General features: G+C 34.5%; 1 protein-coding gene across 5 annotated transcripts; it reads right to left on the reverse strand.

The window, feature by feature from the left end:
* Window positions 1-55: 55 nt before the first annotated feature.
* Pde8 (phosphodiesterase 8) lies at window positions 56-16,749 on the reverse strand. 5 transcript variants are annotated; one of them, XM_077413419.1, is made up of 20 exons: window positions 15,863-16,749; window positions 13,318-13,413; window positions 10,309-10,403; window positions 5,677-5,736; window positions 5,363-5,553; window positions 5,122-5,181; window positions 4,970-5,036; window positions 4,698-4,865; window positions 4,303-4,517; window positions 3,939-4,096; window positions 3,269-3,399; window positions 3,066-3,173; window positions 2,730-2,929; window positions 2,303-2,581; window positions 1,961-2,087; window positions 1,728-1,865; window positions 1,128-1,289; window positions 906-1,035; window positions 759-826; window positions 56-554 (listed from the first exon to the last, which is right to left on the reverse strand). In XM_077413419.1, exons 1-20 carry the CDS (start codon window positions 15,957-15,959, stop codon window positions 477-479), a joined length of 2,628 nt encoding a protein of 875 aa, XP_077269545.1. In that variant the 5' UTR covers window positions 15,960-16,749; the 3' UTR covers window positions 56-476. The 5 variants fall into 5 exon arrangements, with proteins under 5 accessions (XP_077269545.1, XP_077269550.1, XP_077269546.1 ...); XM_077413424.1 differs by lacking the exons at window positions 10,309-10,403; window positions 13,318-13,413; window positions 15,863-16,749 and adding exons at window positions 6,393-7,003; window positions 7,283-7,455; window positions 8,408-8,690; XM_077413420.1 differs by lacking the exon at window positions 13,318-13,413 and having other exon boundaries at window positions 15,863-16,748.
* Window positions 16,750-17,773: the final 1,024 nt, after the last annotated feature.

Consider the following 17,773-nt stretch of genomic DNA (forward strand, 5'->3'; position numbering starts at 1 on the left):
TAATGAAAAAAATTAGACGAGGGATTGAGTTCTGGCTGTAAGAAATCAGAATTGATTCAAATGCAATGTTGTTATTTATTTGTTGTTCTCAAATGCACAATATAATGACCAACATGCATTAAACACAGCGAAGACCTCATTCGAAGTAACATAGTCATCGGAGCTGCATATACAAAGGTATTTCTTTCTTAATATTATAAGCACCTTACTATTATAATGTGCATCGTGTGTGTTTAAAATAGTAATACGGCGAGTGTCATTGAGGGAAATGAAAGTTATATATATATATAAATAATGAGGATGCTGATGGCGCGTAAAACGGCGAATTACATGTATTTTCTTAGAAACGACTCTCGAGAACACACACGACGTCGTTGCTCTATCCTTAAATACATAAATACTATACACGTCTTTGCGATGTAATCGCAGCGTAAATATTACATAACGAGACACAAGAATGAAACGAGACGCGCTTTTCAAGATAATCGCGGTATTTGCATCTCGGGATGTTGCTGTAGCTTCTCGACATCTTGTAAAGTGGATATACCCTGTTCCTGTAAGACACAATTGAAAAGGAAATACGTCAGTGAACTTTGAATTATAAATAGAGATTTAAATATTTGTGATGTTTTCCTTTCTATTTTCAAATTATGGCATAAAATTACGAATTAACGAATTATTGCATAGTATAGCGATTTCGAATTAATTATCTCGAAGCAATTGAATTGTAAATTAAATTAAAAAAATTATTGCCTTACATTATACTCTTTCCACTTCTCGTAATTGTGTCGCATATAGCCCACTATTTCTGGCATGTCAATGAACACTGCGAAACAAATGGCAAAAGTAACAAAACTCAAATATCAATATTTAATAAAAATTTTAAAATAATGAAGAGAACGAACCATCCCAAGCCTCGATCATATCGTTAATGATATAATCGACAAAACCGATTTGCGATTTCGGTATCGAACACGTCATTCTATCGAACATCGGCATTACGACTGGCATTTTCAACTTTTTCTCCTCGTCGGTCTGAAAATTATCAATAATTGTTTGAACGCGAGAGTAGCGAATTATCTTTCCTGCAATGAACGATTCCAATTAATAATTATCAAAATATTCACCTGATTAAAGTATTCCTCCGCGATTCGTCTCGCCCATTCGACGCAACATTTTAATGGCCGCGTTGGATTAGATACGTCCGCGCATTTGATCATCATTCTTTTAATCAGTATTACATTATCTGGCTGTAGAACCACAGACATGTCCAAAGAATCTGAATAAGTCTGCGAAAGATTTTTTCGAAGTTAGATTTTTGTTCGTTATTCTACACACGTCTTAGAACGGTTTAAAATTAAAAATTAAAATAAAATTATGATAAATTATGATAAATTTAAATAGAATTAAGATTGCATCTATACTACATATCTATATTAAAATTAAATTTTAAATATTTGTAAAATAATTTTTGAAATACTAAGAAATTAAATTTATTCTTAATGCATTTTTATGTTCATGTAATAAGGATATAAAAAATTATACTTTTAAATATTAAGAATTATATATATATAATTAGATTTCTCTTATATTACTGATAATCCACATAACTATAATATCAATTAGGAAGGTAATGAGCATAGTAATATATTATAAATTTAAAGTTATAACAGAAAAAATTGTGATAATTAAATATAAAATAGAATTTTTACAAAATAAGAATATACCTCTTGGCCATCGCCAATTCTTGCGCTGCAAACATTCATGAACTTCGCCAGGTGCTCAAAGTGCTTCGTCATTTCGGTCGCCAGAATCATGTCAATGACATTTTGTCGTAACAGTTTGTACGCATCTCGGTCCAGATTCTAAAGCAAGCATTCAATTTGGTATTACATCGGATTTTTCTACACGCTCGCCTTCAGAATAGCGATACATAGGGAATGCATGAGAAAAAACTTACTTTAAAGATGTTTACACTGTCGTCAGAGAGTGATAGTTTAAACGTTAAGGCTGCGTGATGCGATTCGAGAACCGACAGATCATTATAGAGTATTGCCAAACGACTGTTGGCATTGCAAAGAAACTGACTGGAAAAGAATTTGAATTCATTAGATTATCAACTATGCTTATTTAATCGCAAGTTTATATATTTTTGACAAATAATAAGTGTCAATTAAATTTTTATTAAAAATTTATTTTAAGTCTGTAGAAAAATAATTAGCCGAAAGAAAATTCTGTCAAGTTTTCTTGCTTTTTACATTTTTTGTTAATATATTCTCTTAGTACTAAAAGTAAGTCTCACCTGGACCGTCCAGGATGATCAATATCGTGCGCGGCAGCGGCTATTAAAGCAGCAACCTCATCTAAAGGTTCTAAGATTTCTTTGAGCCTCTTCGATTGCATAAATCTCGCAGTGGCTTGCATGACGTCGGCCGCGTGCGTCGAGTTGTGATAGCTATTCTCCGCGTTGTAACTGTGCTCGATAATAGCTAGCCAGTTCTGCAACGTCTTCTCATCGCAATGTAACGTAGCGGGCACTTGGTACAAATTCATGATCGTTAATCCCAGAAAAACGAGCGGCCTGCAACAAATCGAAACGCAAACTTTTAAGCATAATATATTTTTGTAAGGAAGAAATGTAGGAACGTCATGACGTCGGTTTTAGATTAATAATTGGCAAAACTGTTACATGTCGCGCAAAATGCACGTTGGCAGTTCGTATGACCCACCTTTTCTCCGTCAGCACTTCAAGCTTGAATATCTCGAAATTCCAGTCGAGACTGTTGTCTAGTATATCCATGAGTTCTTGCGGCCCCCGAAAATTTTTCACTTGCACACGTGAGTTGGCCGGATACGCGATAGCTTTGATAGTGGACAATCTCGCGGAATCTGACGACGACCTTCTAGATTCCCACGCTGTGCGCGGAGACTGTCAATCAAACAACAAAAGAGTCGATAGAGAGAGAGAGAGAGAAAAAATCTCGAGCGCATAGACGCGCGTGATTTCTGTTTGTTGCAAATTTATTATTTTCTTTATACGAAATGAAGAGCGGCACAATTCTTACGGCAAGTAACGCGCCAACGAGATCCGTGGCAACCGGATCACTGTACATTGCTCTATCTTCCTTAAGATGCGGCACGTAGAGCTCCGTCGTCTTTAGGATATCGATTGCCTGCGGAAGACGCAGAAGATGTAGCAGAACGCATTGGACAGAACACGTGACTATATATATATAAGACAATACGAGCATCTCGATTAATCACGTACTTTATCGATCTGCGCTGCTGTTTCCGGATTAGTCGTATCCGTGACCGCGTTCGAAAGTAACGTGATGACTTTAGTGATAGGAGCTTCCAGTTGCAAAGTGTGCAGTTTCTGCAAGCTGGACCGCCTACGACCTGTTACAAAAACATAATTTTTTTTAGGGATCGATACATTAAAAGAAAGATTGCAGCATGTAATAGATTTAAAACCTTTGGATGAGATAACTGTGCAATTGAACATTATAGAAATATCAAAATCTCAGATAATGCATGCTAATAGGATGCTACGCATGATTTCAATTTTTTGAAAATGTATATAGCGACGTAGATTAATTAGAGAGATAAATGCATGAAGCTTTCGCATTAGCCAAGCTATAGCAGGTGCGCCCCAGTTTTGTGCTATTAAATTTCTTGACATGTTTACAACGGCGATATGTAAGGTTGATATCGGCGCGATAATGCTTTAACGTAAAAATATATGTGCCGCAAAATGCACCATAAAATTGCCGGTGACCTAATTTGTGCCTTACAACGTTCATTTTTATATCGAAGGACATTTCAATAAAGTGAGAGAGAACAAAATTATTTGTATTAATAACTTTTTCTAATTATTGTTCGTGCAATCCATTGATATTAGCGACGTTATTTATTACATATCTGTAGAAGTATCTTACCTTCGCTTACGCCAGATCTGACATCTGAAGATTTCCGCGCGTTCGATAATATACTCGTTTTAAGAGGAGGATGCAACGGGCTGCTAGCCGGGCTTATTGGCGCTGAATTTTCCGACAGATACGTAGTGTCGTATACGTATATGTAATGACTTGGTTTCCTGAAGACAGATATAACAATTAATCGGAATAGCTTGTTATAAAATAATAAATAGAGTGTGTATTTTTTAATAATGATAATACTATATAATCAAAAGAGATGGCTTAAAAAATGTTGAAAATTTTAACGAAATCAATATAAAGAAATAAAATGTTATGACAAAAAAGGATATTAAACTTTTTAGATTATTACGTCAATAGTACGTACTTTAATGTGATACAGAACGGAATTATCCTGCAATTGATCGTAATCATTTGATTGTTTTTCCTCTTGCAATTCATATTCCCTTCGAATTCCCGACCTTTAGCCAATTGCTGCTCCATGAGAGCGGAATTTTCGTAGAATACTATTTCCGAGAGATTTCTTCCCATCATCTCCTCCGTCTTATACCCTAACAATTTTTCGCTGACTTTATTTAGAAACTAAAAACAACGTGAAATTATTGTCTACATATAAATATTTGTATTTTACATAGTATAAAATGTATAATACATAATGCATAATATTATATGTGCAATAAGATAAAATTTCTTCATTTCTGCTGAAAATATTGAGAATTGACTGTGCAAAATATGAGGATTGAATATCAATATTTACAATACCTGTACAATATTCTTATCATTGGTCACATGTACCATATCGCGACATCTGTCAAGTGCCAAATATAATGCATGCGCTGCTGCTAGTTGAGTCCTTGGCAATAATGAGCTAGTGTATATCCCTACTAATTCGTTTATTAATATACCTTCGTGTGAACATTCTATCAGTGCCTGAAATACAAGCGCAACTGAATAAAGAACCCAGTAAAAAAACCTGTCTATAAATCTTTTTTTATGTGCTCTTAAAGCACTCTTATGTGTGAACAAACACTCACTCTGCTAAAACCTGTTTCTAGCAAGTTCAATGCCACAATATGGTCTTTCTCATCGAGCATGAAGTATCTAAAAGATATGCAAGGTCCCCAAACGTTAAAACGAAAGTAAAAATAAATTAAATCGTATGCGAAAAAAATATTGGCAAACTTACGATTTTTTCACGAGCGCTATAATGACAGAATTGTGATAAACCGGACTTGATCTGATTGCTCTAAAATTTAATATTTTTGATATTTAAATAAAGTTATAATGCAAGAAGAACGTGTAAATAATTTATTACACATTACAAAGACTAATAAAATGTTTTTGAATAAATTGGCTTTTTGGGCAGAAATCTTTTTTTTTCTCTAGATACTACATTTATTAGATTTTATTTAAACGAACTGCCATACCTACAAATAGCATCGCCTTCGGCCGCGTGATGTCCCCTGTGATCGATAATTACTAATTCATGAGCACGATTTTGGAAAAGTTCTATTGCTTTCTCCGCGTCTTTCGCCACCGACACGCTCCACCCCAATCTTCTCGCGGTATTAGCAAGTATGTCCAATTGCGGGTCATCTTTGCTAAAGACTAATAATATCTGCGCAGTGGAGAAGTTTGACAGAAGTATGAAAAACAAAACTAATGCATTAGTGGCACCAAAGGTCGAATATTTTATTGACGATAATTTTATCGTGAATCTCTCGGACGGAGCAATACTTACTTTTACGATACTAGGAACGTTGGTTGTCAATAAATAATTACTAAGATCTTGAGGCCCCTTCTGTAAACAGAAGAAAAAGTAAATCACGAAGTTGAATAAAATAAATGGGTTAAAGGGTCAAAGGTTAAAACTTATCAGTTCTTTATTATTCGTAATTTGTGCGTGTTTGCCATGACCCCTTTATTTAACCAAATCTAATCAGAGACTTAATATTAATGCATCGATATCAGGGTGCCGGATACATACTGATTCCTCTTTATCTAGATACATCGATTCAAGTAGTTTGTAAATTTTCGCCCGACGACGCGCACGCGGAGATGCCTCCACATTTTTTGCGGGTTTATTACACGTAACCTGATCCTTCATTTGCGATAAATTAACAGCCGTATCGTATTAATCTAGGTTTTATGTGTCAAAGATGTGACGATAATAACGATAATAACGAAGTCAGCAGTTTTATGTACATTTCCAATTGATAAAAATCGTCGATAAAAAAAAAACGAGTAGTCAACCACTACGAGTTATCGCAAACTCTTGCTGCTTTTGTAAAGAATCTATATGCATCTACTGCGCATTAGAGATACGTCGCAGATTATTTTCGCGATGCTCACGAGGGAGCAGTTAATTTATTATCCCGAGTAGGTACTCTTCAAAAACATGAAATTACGAGTATATAACAAACGTGCCGGAAACGATGATTGGTAATAAATTCGTACCCTAATGCGTGTTGCCAGTTGCGAAATCAATTTAGCCACTTGCATCGTATTTTTAGTGCACCACCATCTCCTTTGCCTGCACACGACACTGAAGACGCTACTACACTACGACTGCAATTTTTTCTTGCGAATGTTACCGTCGTCAGTTTCGTCACGTATACATAAAGCACTCGTAAAGGCAACGTCTATTCATTTTTCAATGTCTCATTAACGTTGAGGATCGTTGAAGTAAAAAAATAGCATAACTGCACAAATGATGTATTACACTGCACATTGTGACAGTCAGATCTACATATGTGTATTAATTATTTCATATAGCATTTATTTATTTTTTGTTGTTGTTATTTCTCGAAATGAATATTTTAATTTAAATGTACGTCTTTTAGATACTTTTTCCGGCTCATTTTGTATAATAAGTACTTCATATTTTAATACCATCGTTTAACTTTATCAAATCATTGCACAGAATCGCACAGAACGACACGTTTAAAGAGAGGATCATCGCGACACTGATCATCGATCAGTAGATAACGAAATCGATATATTCGCTCGTTGTATCATACCAGAAGTCGTCTATCTGCGATAAGGCGTCTGGGTGCATGCCAGAGTTCCTATAACGACAGTATTTTTTAATGAAAAAGCCGGATAAAAGTTTACTCTACGGAAAAAAGCGTTTATAAATAAATTTTATCGTGCACTTCAAATAACACATGTGTATATACAGCATGACGATATTCTTAGCATGACATCACATGCATTTTCATTCTGAGAGAAAATTGTTAGCTCCATGCATTGATTTTCAAAAATATTTTTATGTATCCTTAATATAAATCTTATCACCCACACATATTCTTAGCAAAACTCGCTCTATAAATCTTACATTTATTTACCTTTTACAATAAAAATCAAATGGACATCGTAAATTTGCGATAAGTTCAATTTTGCCACGAGTCATTACAGTTGATCCCTCGTGGATGAAATACGGAATTAGAGAGACATTTTATGGTCAGTTCAGAATATTACATTCTCGATCTTTTTTGCGCTCCAAGCGAGAAGACAGCTGCTAATTAAAAAAAAAAGGAAACTGTACGCTAGGACGAAGAGCGCGTAGGATACGTGTTCGTTTTTTTAATTGTTCGACGAAGGTAAATCATAGGAAGGGTTGAAAAGTTCTGCTGTATGTATTCAGATAGGAAAAGTTCTGCGACCGAGAAAAAAGCTCCTTGCGACAGAACAACGGTCGTCCTGCTATCGATTCGCCGCCCGCGCGAGTTACGCGTTCGCGGTATAGTAATCAACGTCTCCTATAGACGTAAAGTGTAACAGTGACTGAAAACACGAGTGACAATTGCAATTATCTTACGTACATTTTTATATAAACTTGGAAGAGAAATCATACGAGAGAAATCATGGAGGAAAACAATATTATACACAGTGAACCAAAACATTTGCACAAAAACAGTGCAGAAAATTGGAATGATTCTATCAACAGGTTGTTAACGCAACGTGATCGCTTTTAGCCTATAGTATCAAACTTTGTTTAACTTTTTCGCGAAACACACGCCGCTCCCGCCGATAATTCAATCAGAATAATTGCCGTGCGTGACAACTCCGACAATTGTGTTATCACTCGGACTGCCTAAGAGCGCATAAGTACGAGCACACGTTCGCGAGACAACGATTAACAGAGGGGAACGGCATCAGCAAAGTGAATAAGACAAAAGAGTGACATAGTCGCGTTCGGAACACGCGCCAAACTTCTGCTTAACTAGACACTTCTTCTGGCCGCACAGACGAACTGTATATAAACTCCCGGCTCGTTCAACGCCGACGATCGGGAACGTCGGAAAATAATAGAAAGTTTATTGTATGGCAACTTTACACTCTCTTCAGCGCGGGGGCTCACCAGAGCTTACGTGTCGTCGGTGCCGTCGTATTGATCGACTTTCCCCGCTTCGGCTTCAATTTTTCCCGAACGCGTGCAGTGCGTAACTCGATTAGCACCTTCCTCTTACCTGATATTTTCCGGATAGTCCGAAACGCGCCCGACAATCGCGTGCACTCGCACATCCGCATACTTTAAACGAGCGGCTCCCGACTGTTCTTCGTCCGGCCGGCCGCGCTCTACCAGAGACCGTCTATAGACAGTCTATAAACCGCGTCTATAGTCGTTCCCGCGAGCGGAGCGGCGAGATCTTGACTCGTCGAGGAGTAGCGGCCAAATGAGGGAGTTCGTACTCATCGCGATTGCGCGGCGCGAATCAATTATTCAGCCCGCGTTTATGCCAGAGAACGTTGAAGCGCGCCCGAACAATTTTCATATTTAATCGGACCATTGGGGGGATGACTATCGGGCCGATCGAGCATTATACCCCGTCGTCACCCCCGCGCGAAACTTTGCGGTAAACGTCGCGCGAATTATTGAAAAGGGTTGGTCTCGCGGTGGAAAGCCGCGTCAGCGATACGCAGAAGAAAAAAAACCCACGTATATTTAGAATCACTGCCTCGCGAAGCTTTTATCGCGGGGAAGAGGGGCCTTGATTGCAGGGTTTCCCGACGGTGCCCTGTGAGAACGGAGAGGGCTGACGCCGACGGCCACTCTTCGCTAGATTATTTCTCCGCTTTTTTTTCTTTATCTCTCTTTTTTTTCTTTTCGCTGCGTTCTCTTAACGATTGAATATTCCCCGCGAGCGGGATTTGCGCCGTCTCTCTCTTTTTCAGCTATTTATGCACTTCCGCTTTTTTTCGTGAACTTTTCTTTTGCTGGATATAATTTCAATTTTCTCTCCTACACGTTAAAAATTCTTTAAACAATCCGGACGATTGTGTTGATACTTTATAAACGAATAATATAATATTATCGAGAATTTTTTAATGGATACTTTTCCATGTAAAAGCCAAAGGGATGCGGAACATAACAGAGTAGAGATATAAGAGTAAAAGAGATGTAGAAGTAAAAGAGGTGATAACAATACATTTTTACATTAAAGACATAGCGAATTAAAACCGACGTTTATAGATTGAATATTTAGATAAATGTTTATAGCGAAACTTTATATATAATGCTGATTATACATTTATTAAATATGTAACTTTGCTCCGTCATTTAATATATCGTTTAATTTTGGATTCTGAGTTTTTTATATGAATATAATGTTAAAATATATTACATATTTGCTAATATTTTTATATTATTAGATTGTTAGATGATTAATATTTTCTAATATACTCTACATTATTAACGATGTTATTGAAAATTAAGAAGGAATCGGCGAAGATCGATGCGGTACCATCGAAAACTGGCCTATCTCTTATCTGTATATTCAAAAATATAAAGTGGAACAATGCCTAGGCGATCCTTATCTTTGATTATACGAATGTTAAAGAGTCTAGATAGCAGACCTGATTAATAGGAATGCGATAACGCGCGACTACGTCACAAGCCGCGTCATCTATCGTCAAGTGCATCGTCTTTATGCGTTAGCTTATACTTTCTCGGAAAGTCCGATAAAATATCATTGTATCTTTTGTTATTTGTTATATCGATTAATTATATAGAGAACATTTAAAGTTTATTATATTCTCACATAACTAACAATTAACTTGATAAGTTTATAACTTGAAGATTAATTGTTTTAAGAAAAGAAATGTAATGAAGATTTTCTATGTTATAAACATATCGATTATTTACAGAATAATAGAGATTGGAGAGTAATACAAATAAATTATTCGATTACTGCGTGATTTTTCAAGCAATTTATATAAAATAGAAAAATGTCATTCAAAATATTCTCTAACATTCTCTTCATTAAAAAATTAACGATATCATTAAAAATTAAAAGGAAAACGATGATCGATGTTAACGATGATCAACAAAAACTATAGACTATCATTAAACAATAAGAAAGCAACTTACAATGGTCAAGTAATCGCCGTTCTCGTCAAGTGTGCTGTCCTGGAAGAGTGTTTTTTCATCTTTTTCAGCCACAATATTAAGCGCATCCGTCTTACCTGAAACAATATAATTGAATATTCAATTCAATTACGATCAAGCTCGAAACCCGGACGGTGTTATTTCAAATAATCGAAAGTTCTTAGCAACAGGTAGTTGCTAAGCGTGACCATAGCTTCGTAATTGATGGTCTGCCGACTCTAAAGCCAAGCTTGATTCCATGTAATAAAGCTGGTACTCTCTATTCGTATGTGTATTGGTTTACGAACCTACATCGGGCATTTTCCTAGTCGCGCTCAATTTATCAATTAACGCGTGATCCAGTTGTCAATGCATTAGTAATTATGGTAACGAAGCTTGTTAGAAGTGCATTTATTTATGCGCGTATCTTATGAGGTTTATGGGTCACACTAGCATTTATTGCAATTAAAAGCTAATTGGATTTAATGGACAAGGTGAATTGATATTGCTTCAATTTTTGAAAGACTGTTCTATTTGCAGGATGACGTACTTTATTACAAAATAATTACGTAATGCACGCACGTGTATTTAATGGCCCCAAAATGGAGTTTTTGAGAGATTGGATACGATCATTTACGCACCGAATAAATGATCTGGAAATAATTCATCCTCCAAGCTGTCTTCGTCCTCGCTTGGGAAGAAATACTCATTCGGCGGCGATGCCATATGAATTATGCTTTCGGCCTTGCGATCATTGAGTTAAGCAGGGCTACATGATCTCACGCTGTTTGAAACTATATTTCTTTGCGTCTGCTTTCATTACACTAACAGCGTTATATTGTTACATGCCATTGTTTACACTGAACATTTGTCAAAGAATTTTTTTTTTAAAAGATCACTGAAATCCACACTAATGAGACAAGTTTTTACATTCTTAAAAGCTGAAATTTATTTTAATTATTTAAATGTCAGTAAATATATATTATTAATTTCAAACATTCTTTATTACATATTATTATTAAAAGCAATTTATTAATTTCTCACATAATAATATATTAGAAATATGGTATTAAAAAATTATTTTCTACATACGAATTAATATTGTAGTTATAAATGTTTTATATTTTTATTTGTCAATGCAATCGATGATTTTTCTTTTTTTATAAAAATAGAAATTATTTAATTTACATAATGTAATAAAATATATTTGTTATTTTTAGATGTATAAATATGCCGAAAAAAATGTTAAATTTATATAATTTGTATATTTGTATAGAGAATTGAATTTGGCTTCGTAATTTATAAATTGCATGAAAAATTAAATGCTCCTGAATTGAAGTATAAATAACAGTATATCGCAGTTTAATTGCAAAGTTATTATAATATATTTGTCATAGTGAAATGATCAGAAACGATTCATTATATATCAAGTTATACATTAATGATGTAATCTTAATTGATGCAAATAATCATCGAAGTCTTATCAATCATTAATTTTGGAGATGTTGAGTCAGTCATCTGAATAGTCATCTAGATTTAAATAAGTCGATCAATAGATTATTCTCGTTCTAAAGGTCAAAATTGTCTAAAAAATTCGTACAATTTTTAATTATAAATTATTTCGTAAATTTTTTGTTGAAAAATAATATAAAAATTGTATCTATCATATATTCATTTATATTCTAGCAGCAAAAAATAAAAATTAAAGCTGTTATAATTGATACAATTTCTTTAAAATGTTAATTTTTTGAAGTAAATTATTGTCAAAGAAGAAACATTACCAAAAGTTTTCACATTTTTTTTTTGATTTTTAACCACATGCATTTATCAAGTCAAACAATTGAGTCTACATTTTTCTGTTTGGCTCTTCTTGTCACACTTCATTATTTAAATATGTTTAAGAATGTTAAAGAATGTAATTAGAATTCGCTAACAAACAACACACGCACTCGAAATGGTCAGTTTTCGTGAGGTTTCACAATTAACGACACTGACGTACAATTTGTCCCGACGTTGTTCGCGAACATTAAAATTGCGAGTGAATTAAAACGACAATAAAAAACGTGTTGTACGTGTGCGCCGATGCCGAACGATGCGTCGTTTGCGGTCCAAAGACAGCGACTGACCGAGAACACTGAATCGACCAAGTTAAAATTCTACTCGAGAGTGACTGGTCCCAGAAGAGCGATGCGATAGCGTTGTCGGGGAGACCGGAGATACTGCAGGTCCATTTAACATGATACACGGACAGAAATATGTACCGTGTCGAACTGAGTTTCAAAAGAAGTGGAACGTGGTTTCCCCGAGGTAGATGAGAATTAGGAATAAAACGTCGATAAAATAATTAACAATATTTAAAAAAAAAAAAACTACAACACATACAGAGGTGATAAATGATAAATGTCAAAGATTGGATATTATTTGATATGTATAATAGGAAATACAAAACTATTAGATTATTTTAAAAATATACATATTATAGATATTGTCACAATCACAGGCAATTAAATTTAAGAGAATAAAATTAAACAGACGAAAAAGAATCTACATTTAGATATTTACTCACAATTCTAAACTGAAAGTTTAAACAACAATTATGTGACAACTGTTTATGTCAAAACGAATACATTACCATAGGCCATAGGCATTAATATAAATTCATTTTAATAATTTTAGATCTGATAAGATAAAAATTCAAGTTACCTGTAGCTTGCTTACGTGTTCATAGGAGTGCAAAAACATTATAGATATCATCATATTAGTTAATATCATCATATTAGTTAAGTGACTTACACAGGAGTCATGCTTATCGATTTTATATGAACATTAGTGAGATTAATCTAATTAATTGATTGAGGAAATACACGCGTGTAAACATCGATAACATGTAAAAGTTAAGTTTACGATTTTAGATTATATGAAATGTTAACGGCACTCGTGTAATGCCTTTTGATAGATATTGATAGACTTTATATATAGATAGCTTTACGATTAATTTAATAATTAACTAACGTTGATGCGCTACTTTGCCATCGTCCTCTTCAATAAAATGGCTCTTGCCGAATGCGAGATACAAACTGTCTTGATTCTTGTCGGTCTCTGTTGTATCTGTAATAATAATATCTACGTGTAAATTTTTGTCGCTAGTAAGCTAAAACAACTAATGTATTAATAAGCTCTCTAGGGAATCGACGAGATCGATAAAGTACCCGACGTGCATTTACATTAGATATATTACATAGAAATATTACATAACGTATTTATATCTGATTTAGGATATTGACATTCGAATCAAATGTATTTAAATTCATGCACATGCAGTTTTGAAATATTTATTAGTAAACCATTACATCACAATATTGCATTACAATAGTGCGTGTAAAGAAAGGAATGAATATAGAATGTCCCGTTTACGTAATCTCCGCAGATCGTGTACACGACATTGATTATAGTGATTTAAATAATAAACCTCAATTTCTCCTCATAAAAGGTTACAAAAGGACGATAGTCGTTACTAGAAATCACTACGGTGTACTAAATACCTAATGAAAAAAATGACATCATATAAACAGCTCTCACAATTGCGAAACGTTAGGAAAATAACTAAAAATGAAATCCTAGTTGCGTACCTATTAATGTTACAAAAGCAATAATAAGTTTAAGAAACAAGGCAAAATTTGAGAAAACATTTTTTAAAGAATTGGGCTAATTATTATTAAATGGATTATTGAAAGTTAATCGGTTTGAACTTAAAGTTATATAGAATTACAGACAGATGTAGAATTGGTAAAAAAAGTAGTAGAATTATAAAAAAAAACCTCTTGAGAGAGAGAGAGAGAGAGAGAGAGAGAGAGAGAGAGAGAGAGAGAAATCTCTTTGGAAATAATTAATCTTTGTCCTAGAAAATCGATCCTTGAGAGTGAAATATACGACCGCTGTTCGACGTTGCGTCGCGTAGACTCCTAAATCAAAAAGCTAGAAACGTGTTGCTGGAAGTTGCTCTCTGGATTTGTATATTTGATTAATTCATGTCTCGAACGATGACTCCAGTCGGCATACGTACGGCGTGGTCAGTCGTAGACTAGGTCAAGGAGAATGACTGTTACCTGAAGTCTACCCCTTCCCCGCTCTTCCTTTTCTTCTTTTTCATGAGAGGCATCCATCAGACGGACGGATTATATGCGATTTCGATTTGATTGTTGTTCAGCTTTTGTTATATATGCCAAACGATATTGCGATTGAAAAGTCAGAGGAAGAAGTAAACATTTGTAACAATAAGTTTTCGTTTGATTGACTATAAAAATGTCTAGCTAACAGTTTTCTTAAATTATAGTAAATAAAAACTTATTATTACGTAATATATTCATCCTAACCGTAATATGCCCTTAGTAGTTCGTAAAAATTGAAATAATAATTGACGATTGATTGGTATCAATAAATATTAAAGGAGTATATATACACATCTTTTAAACTGAAAATAATTTTAATAAAATGTTTTAAAATATATACCAAAGTATATAAGAAGCAGTGGATAAGAAATAAAACAAACATAAATAAATGGCTATTTTTTTATAACAGTCACAAATTTTAAATTATTTGCTGAAAATAATAATATATAACGCAAATAAAGTTATTATTATATTTCACTTATACATACGGTTCTAAAATATCTTTTTATAATATATGAGTATAATGCATATCTATATGTAATGACATAATGACATTATGAAAATGTTAACGATAATGTAGATTTTAGGCATAATGTTTTAAAATGCATTTTGGTTTCTAAAGTATTGATTTTTTGCTATTGTGATTGCGTGTGAAGACATACACAGATTAAATTAATGCAATGCGGTAAGACAGAAATAAAAATTCTCATTTGAAAAATAAATTCTCGAAGAGTGTAGCGTTACTTTTCACAGCCGTAAACGGGTTATACCGAGCAAACATAAAGCAAGAAACTTAACCACCCAGAATTCGGCCTTCGAGAGAAGATTACTATGCTCTGGCGTTTGACGTTCTCCAGTCATATATTATGTATCTGAGAGTCGAATACGTGCAAACTTGATCATGTTTTGCAATGAGAAGGAGGCATTTAAAGTTAGAGACTGATGTATGTACGACGTACATACATCATTTATAGGTTTTACAGTGCCATTCATTAAGAAATAGTTGATGCGATCTGTGATCGATACACTACTTAATACATATATTTTTATATAATTTATCCATAAAAATTATTAAATAATAACGTATAATAAAATAGTCTTTTAGCTATCGCTTTGATTTCTTAAGTAACATTACAAAAATGCTTTTTAAATTTATAGTTGTATGAAGTGTGTAATAAATTATATATTAATCGTGTCTATCTTCACCATAAAGTTCTGAAAATTATGTATAGTTTTGCATTGTTATATAAACATCTTTCCAACTGTCTACATCTTTTTGATATAAATACCGAATTTAAGCTTCACGAATATGTAACAAATTATCTTCTAAAATTTAAAACGATTAAAACAAAAATATGTTAGACGAAAGAAAAAAGCAATTAACGTACCGCTTGTAACGAGAGAACTGCTAGTTCCCGACGATATACTCTTCTCTTGCTCGACTTTGCCTCTCATGCACTCCAGTATGCTAATCTTGCATCCCATTCTTAAGACGAGCTCTCAAATCGCGGTCGGTCTCCTTGCTATTTCTCGCATCGTCGGAATCTTCGAAAAGCATTCGGCCGGATTCTGAATCGTCAATGACAGCCACGACAAGTATCGTTAGGTTACCTTTCATCGAAGGCGATTGGTAGAAGCGAAATCTCCCCTTTTTTTTTCATTTAGAAAAAAAATAAGATTGCTGAGAATTCGATATTGTTCAATGAAACGTGTGCTTACCGTGCACGCGTGTGTGTGTAAAAATTGCACGTTCATGCTTGCGCCATATCAATTTGCTTATCTCGGAGACCGAAGGAAACAATCCTCTGCGCACTGATTTTGCATAACCCAAACATTGATTGTGCGAATATTATTTTGCATTAATTAACGCACATAAAGGATCATGCTAATAAAGTCGAGACTAAACCACTTTGGAACGATATGCTAAATCGTTCGAATCACTCGATTAACCGACGAGTAAACGCCGATGAAACTTACGCCGAGTAACCGGGATTTTTTCAATTATTTAGAGTTTTTTTCACTTTCAAAACAATTAATTAAAGATCAAACAAAGTTTGTTGCGTCCACGATGCACGGTAGTTGCCAATTGCTCGTTGAAAGGCCAGATCAAAGATTTGCCGAGACGAATAGAAATTTCGTGAAAACTCTGCAAACGCGTTGACGACTAATTCGGCATTGAACGCGCGTCAAGACCGAGGCGAAGATTTCGCGTATACGGGGTCATACGTCAGTGCAATTTTCTCAGAGAGTCCGCTTTATCTTATCTTCTGCCGAAAGTGTCTACATGTAATTCAAAAGTTCCGCGACGCATCTCAAATAGCTGTATCACTTGGCAGCCACGATCCTCGAGGCGTGCGCAATTAGAGACGTTCCGCGCGAGATAGCCGTTCACGTAATTCGTCCGATTACGCGTTGTGTGGGCATGGAGCGGGCAAATAGTGTTGTGTGCATAATTACCGGAGGCACTGTTTTCATAGTGATGCAAGTCTATAGTTCCTATACCGAGATACGGGCATTTAAAGTTTAAAGTGAGAGAAATAGAAAAGATTTTTACAAAAAATCTTAAGTAAATGAAAATTTTTATTTATTTTGCTATCTTGAAACTCTTATACTCGCGTGAAGAAAAAAACGATATTATAATTCTATTAAAAATAATATGTATAGCATTTTTACATAAAGAAGGTATAAATCAAAACTGTTTTTTAATTTTAAATCTAATACTTATAAGATTTATTTTAATAAATTAATAAATTTAATTATTAAATGTGTATGCAATAGATTTTATATTAATCATTAATAGTGATATTTTATATATTTGACGTTTTACAACACACTAATATTCACATGTAATTACATTTAAAAAGATTTATTTCAAATACATGCAAATCACGTCAGTTCAGAATACAAAGATAACAAATAGAATGCATAACCGATTTAGTAAATAAAAGTACATTTGAATTGTTCGATAAAGAAGAATAAAGCCGTTAATTGCCCGCAGGAGTAAACAATGATAACAGGCCAGTACATTTATACAAGCATGTACGTACGTTTACTGAGCGTGCCTATATCGCATGTTTTTTAACACGATGTTTCGACCGTATAGGACCGTACAGGTCGTCCAAATAGGGCTCTGTACTAGGAAGGACGCCTGATAAGATCAACTTTGCAGTCTCGTTAAACTTCGCAGCGCAGTGAGAGATTTTTTCTTCCAAAGCTTGCCTCGCGCTGAAGCAGATACGATACAAGTACGGAACACAACTTGGTCAGACACGGCTCCGCGCAAATTCCCGACGCGTTGG

Source organism: Temnothorax americanus, unplaced genomic scaffold (assembly GCF_048541705.1).
Source record: "Temnothorax americanus isolate GAGA-0224 unplaced genomic scaffold, ASM4854170v1 Scaffold33, whole genome shotgun sequence".
NCBI lineage: Eukaryota > Metazoa > Arthropoda > Insecta > Hymenoptera > Formicidae > Temnothorax > Temnothorax americanus.

Excerpts from the sequence above, each read along its gene's own strand:
- Pde8 (XM_077413419.1), bottom strand. The coding sequence starts at position 15,959 with ATGGGATGCAAGATTAGCATACTGGAGTGCATGAGAGGCAAAGTCGAG. Across the intron at positions 5,182-5,362 it reads GAAGGCGATGCTATTTGTAG|AGCAATCAGATCAAGTCCGG; the intron begins GTATGGCAGTTC and ends ATTAAATTTTAG. Across the intron at positions 1,866-1,960 it reads ACAGTGTAAACATCTTTAAA|AATCTGGACCGAGATGCGTA; the intron begins GTAAGTTTTTTC and ends TGCTTGCTTTAG.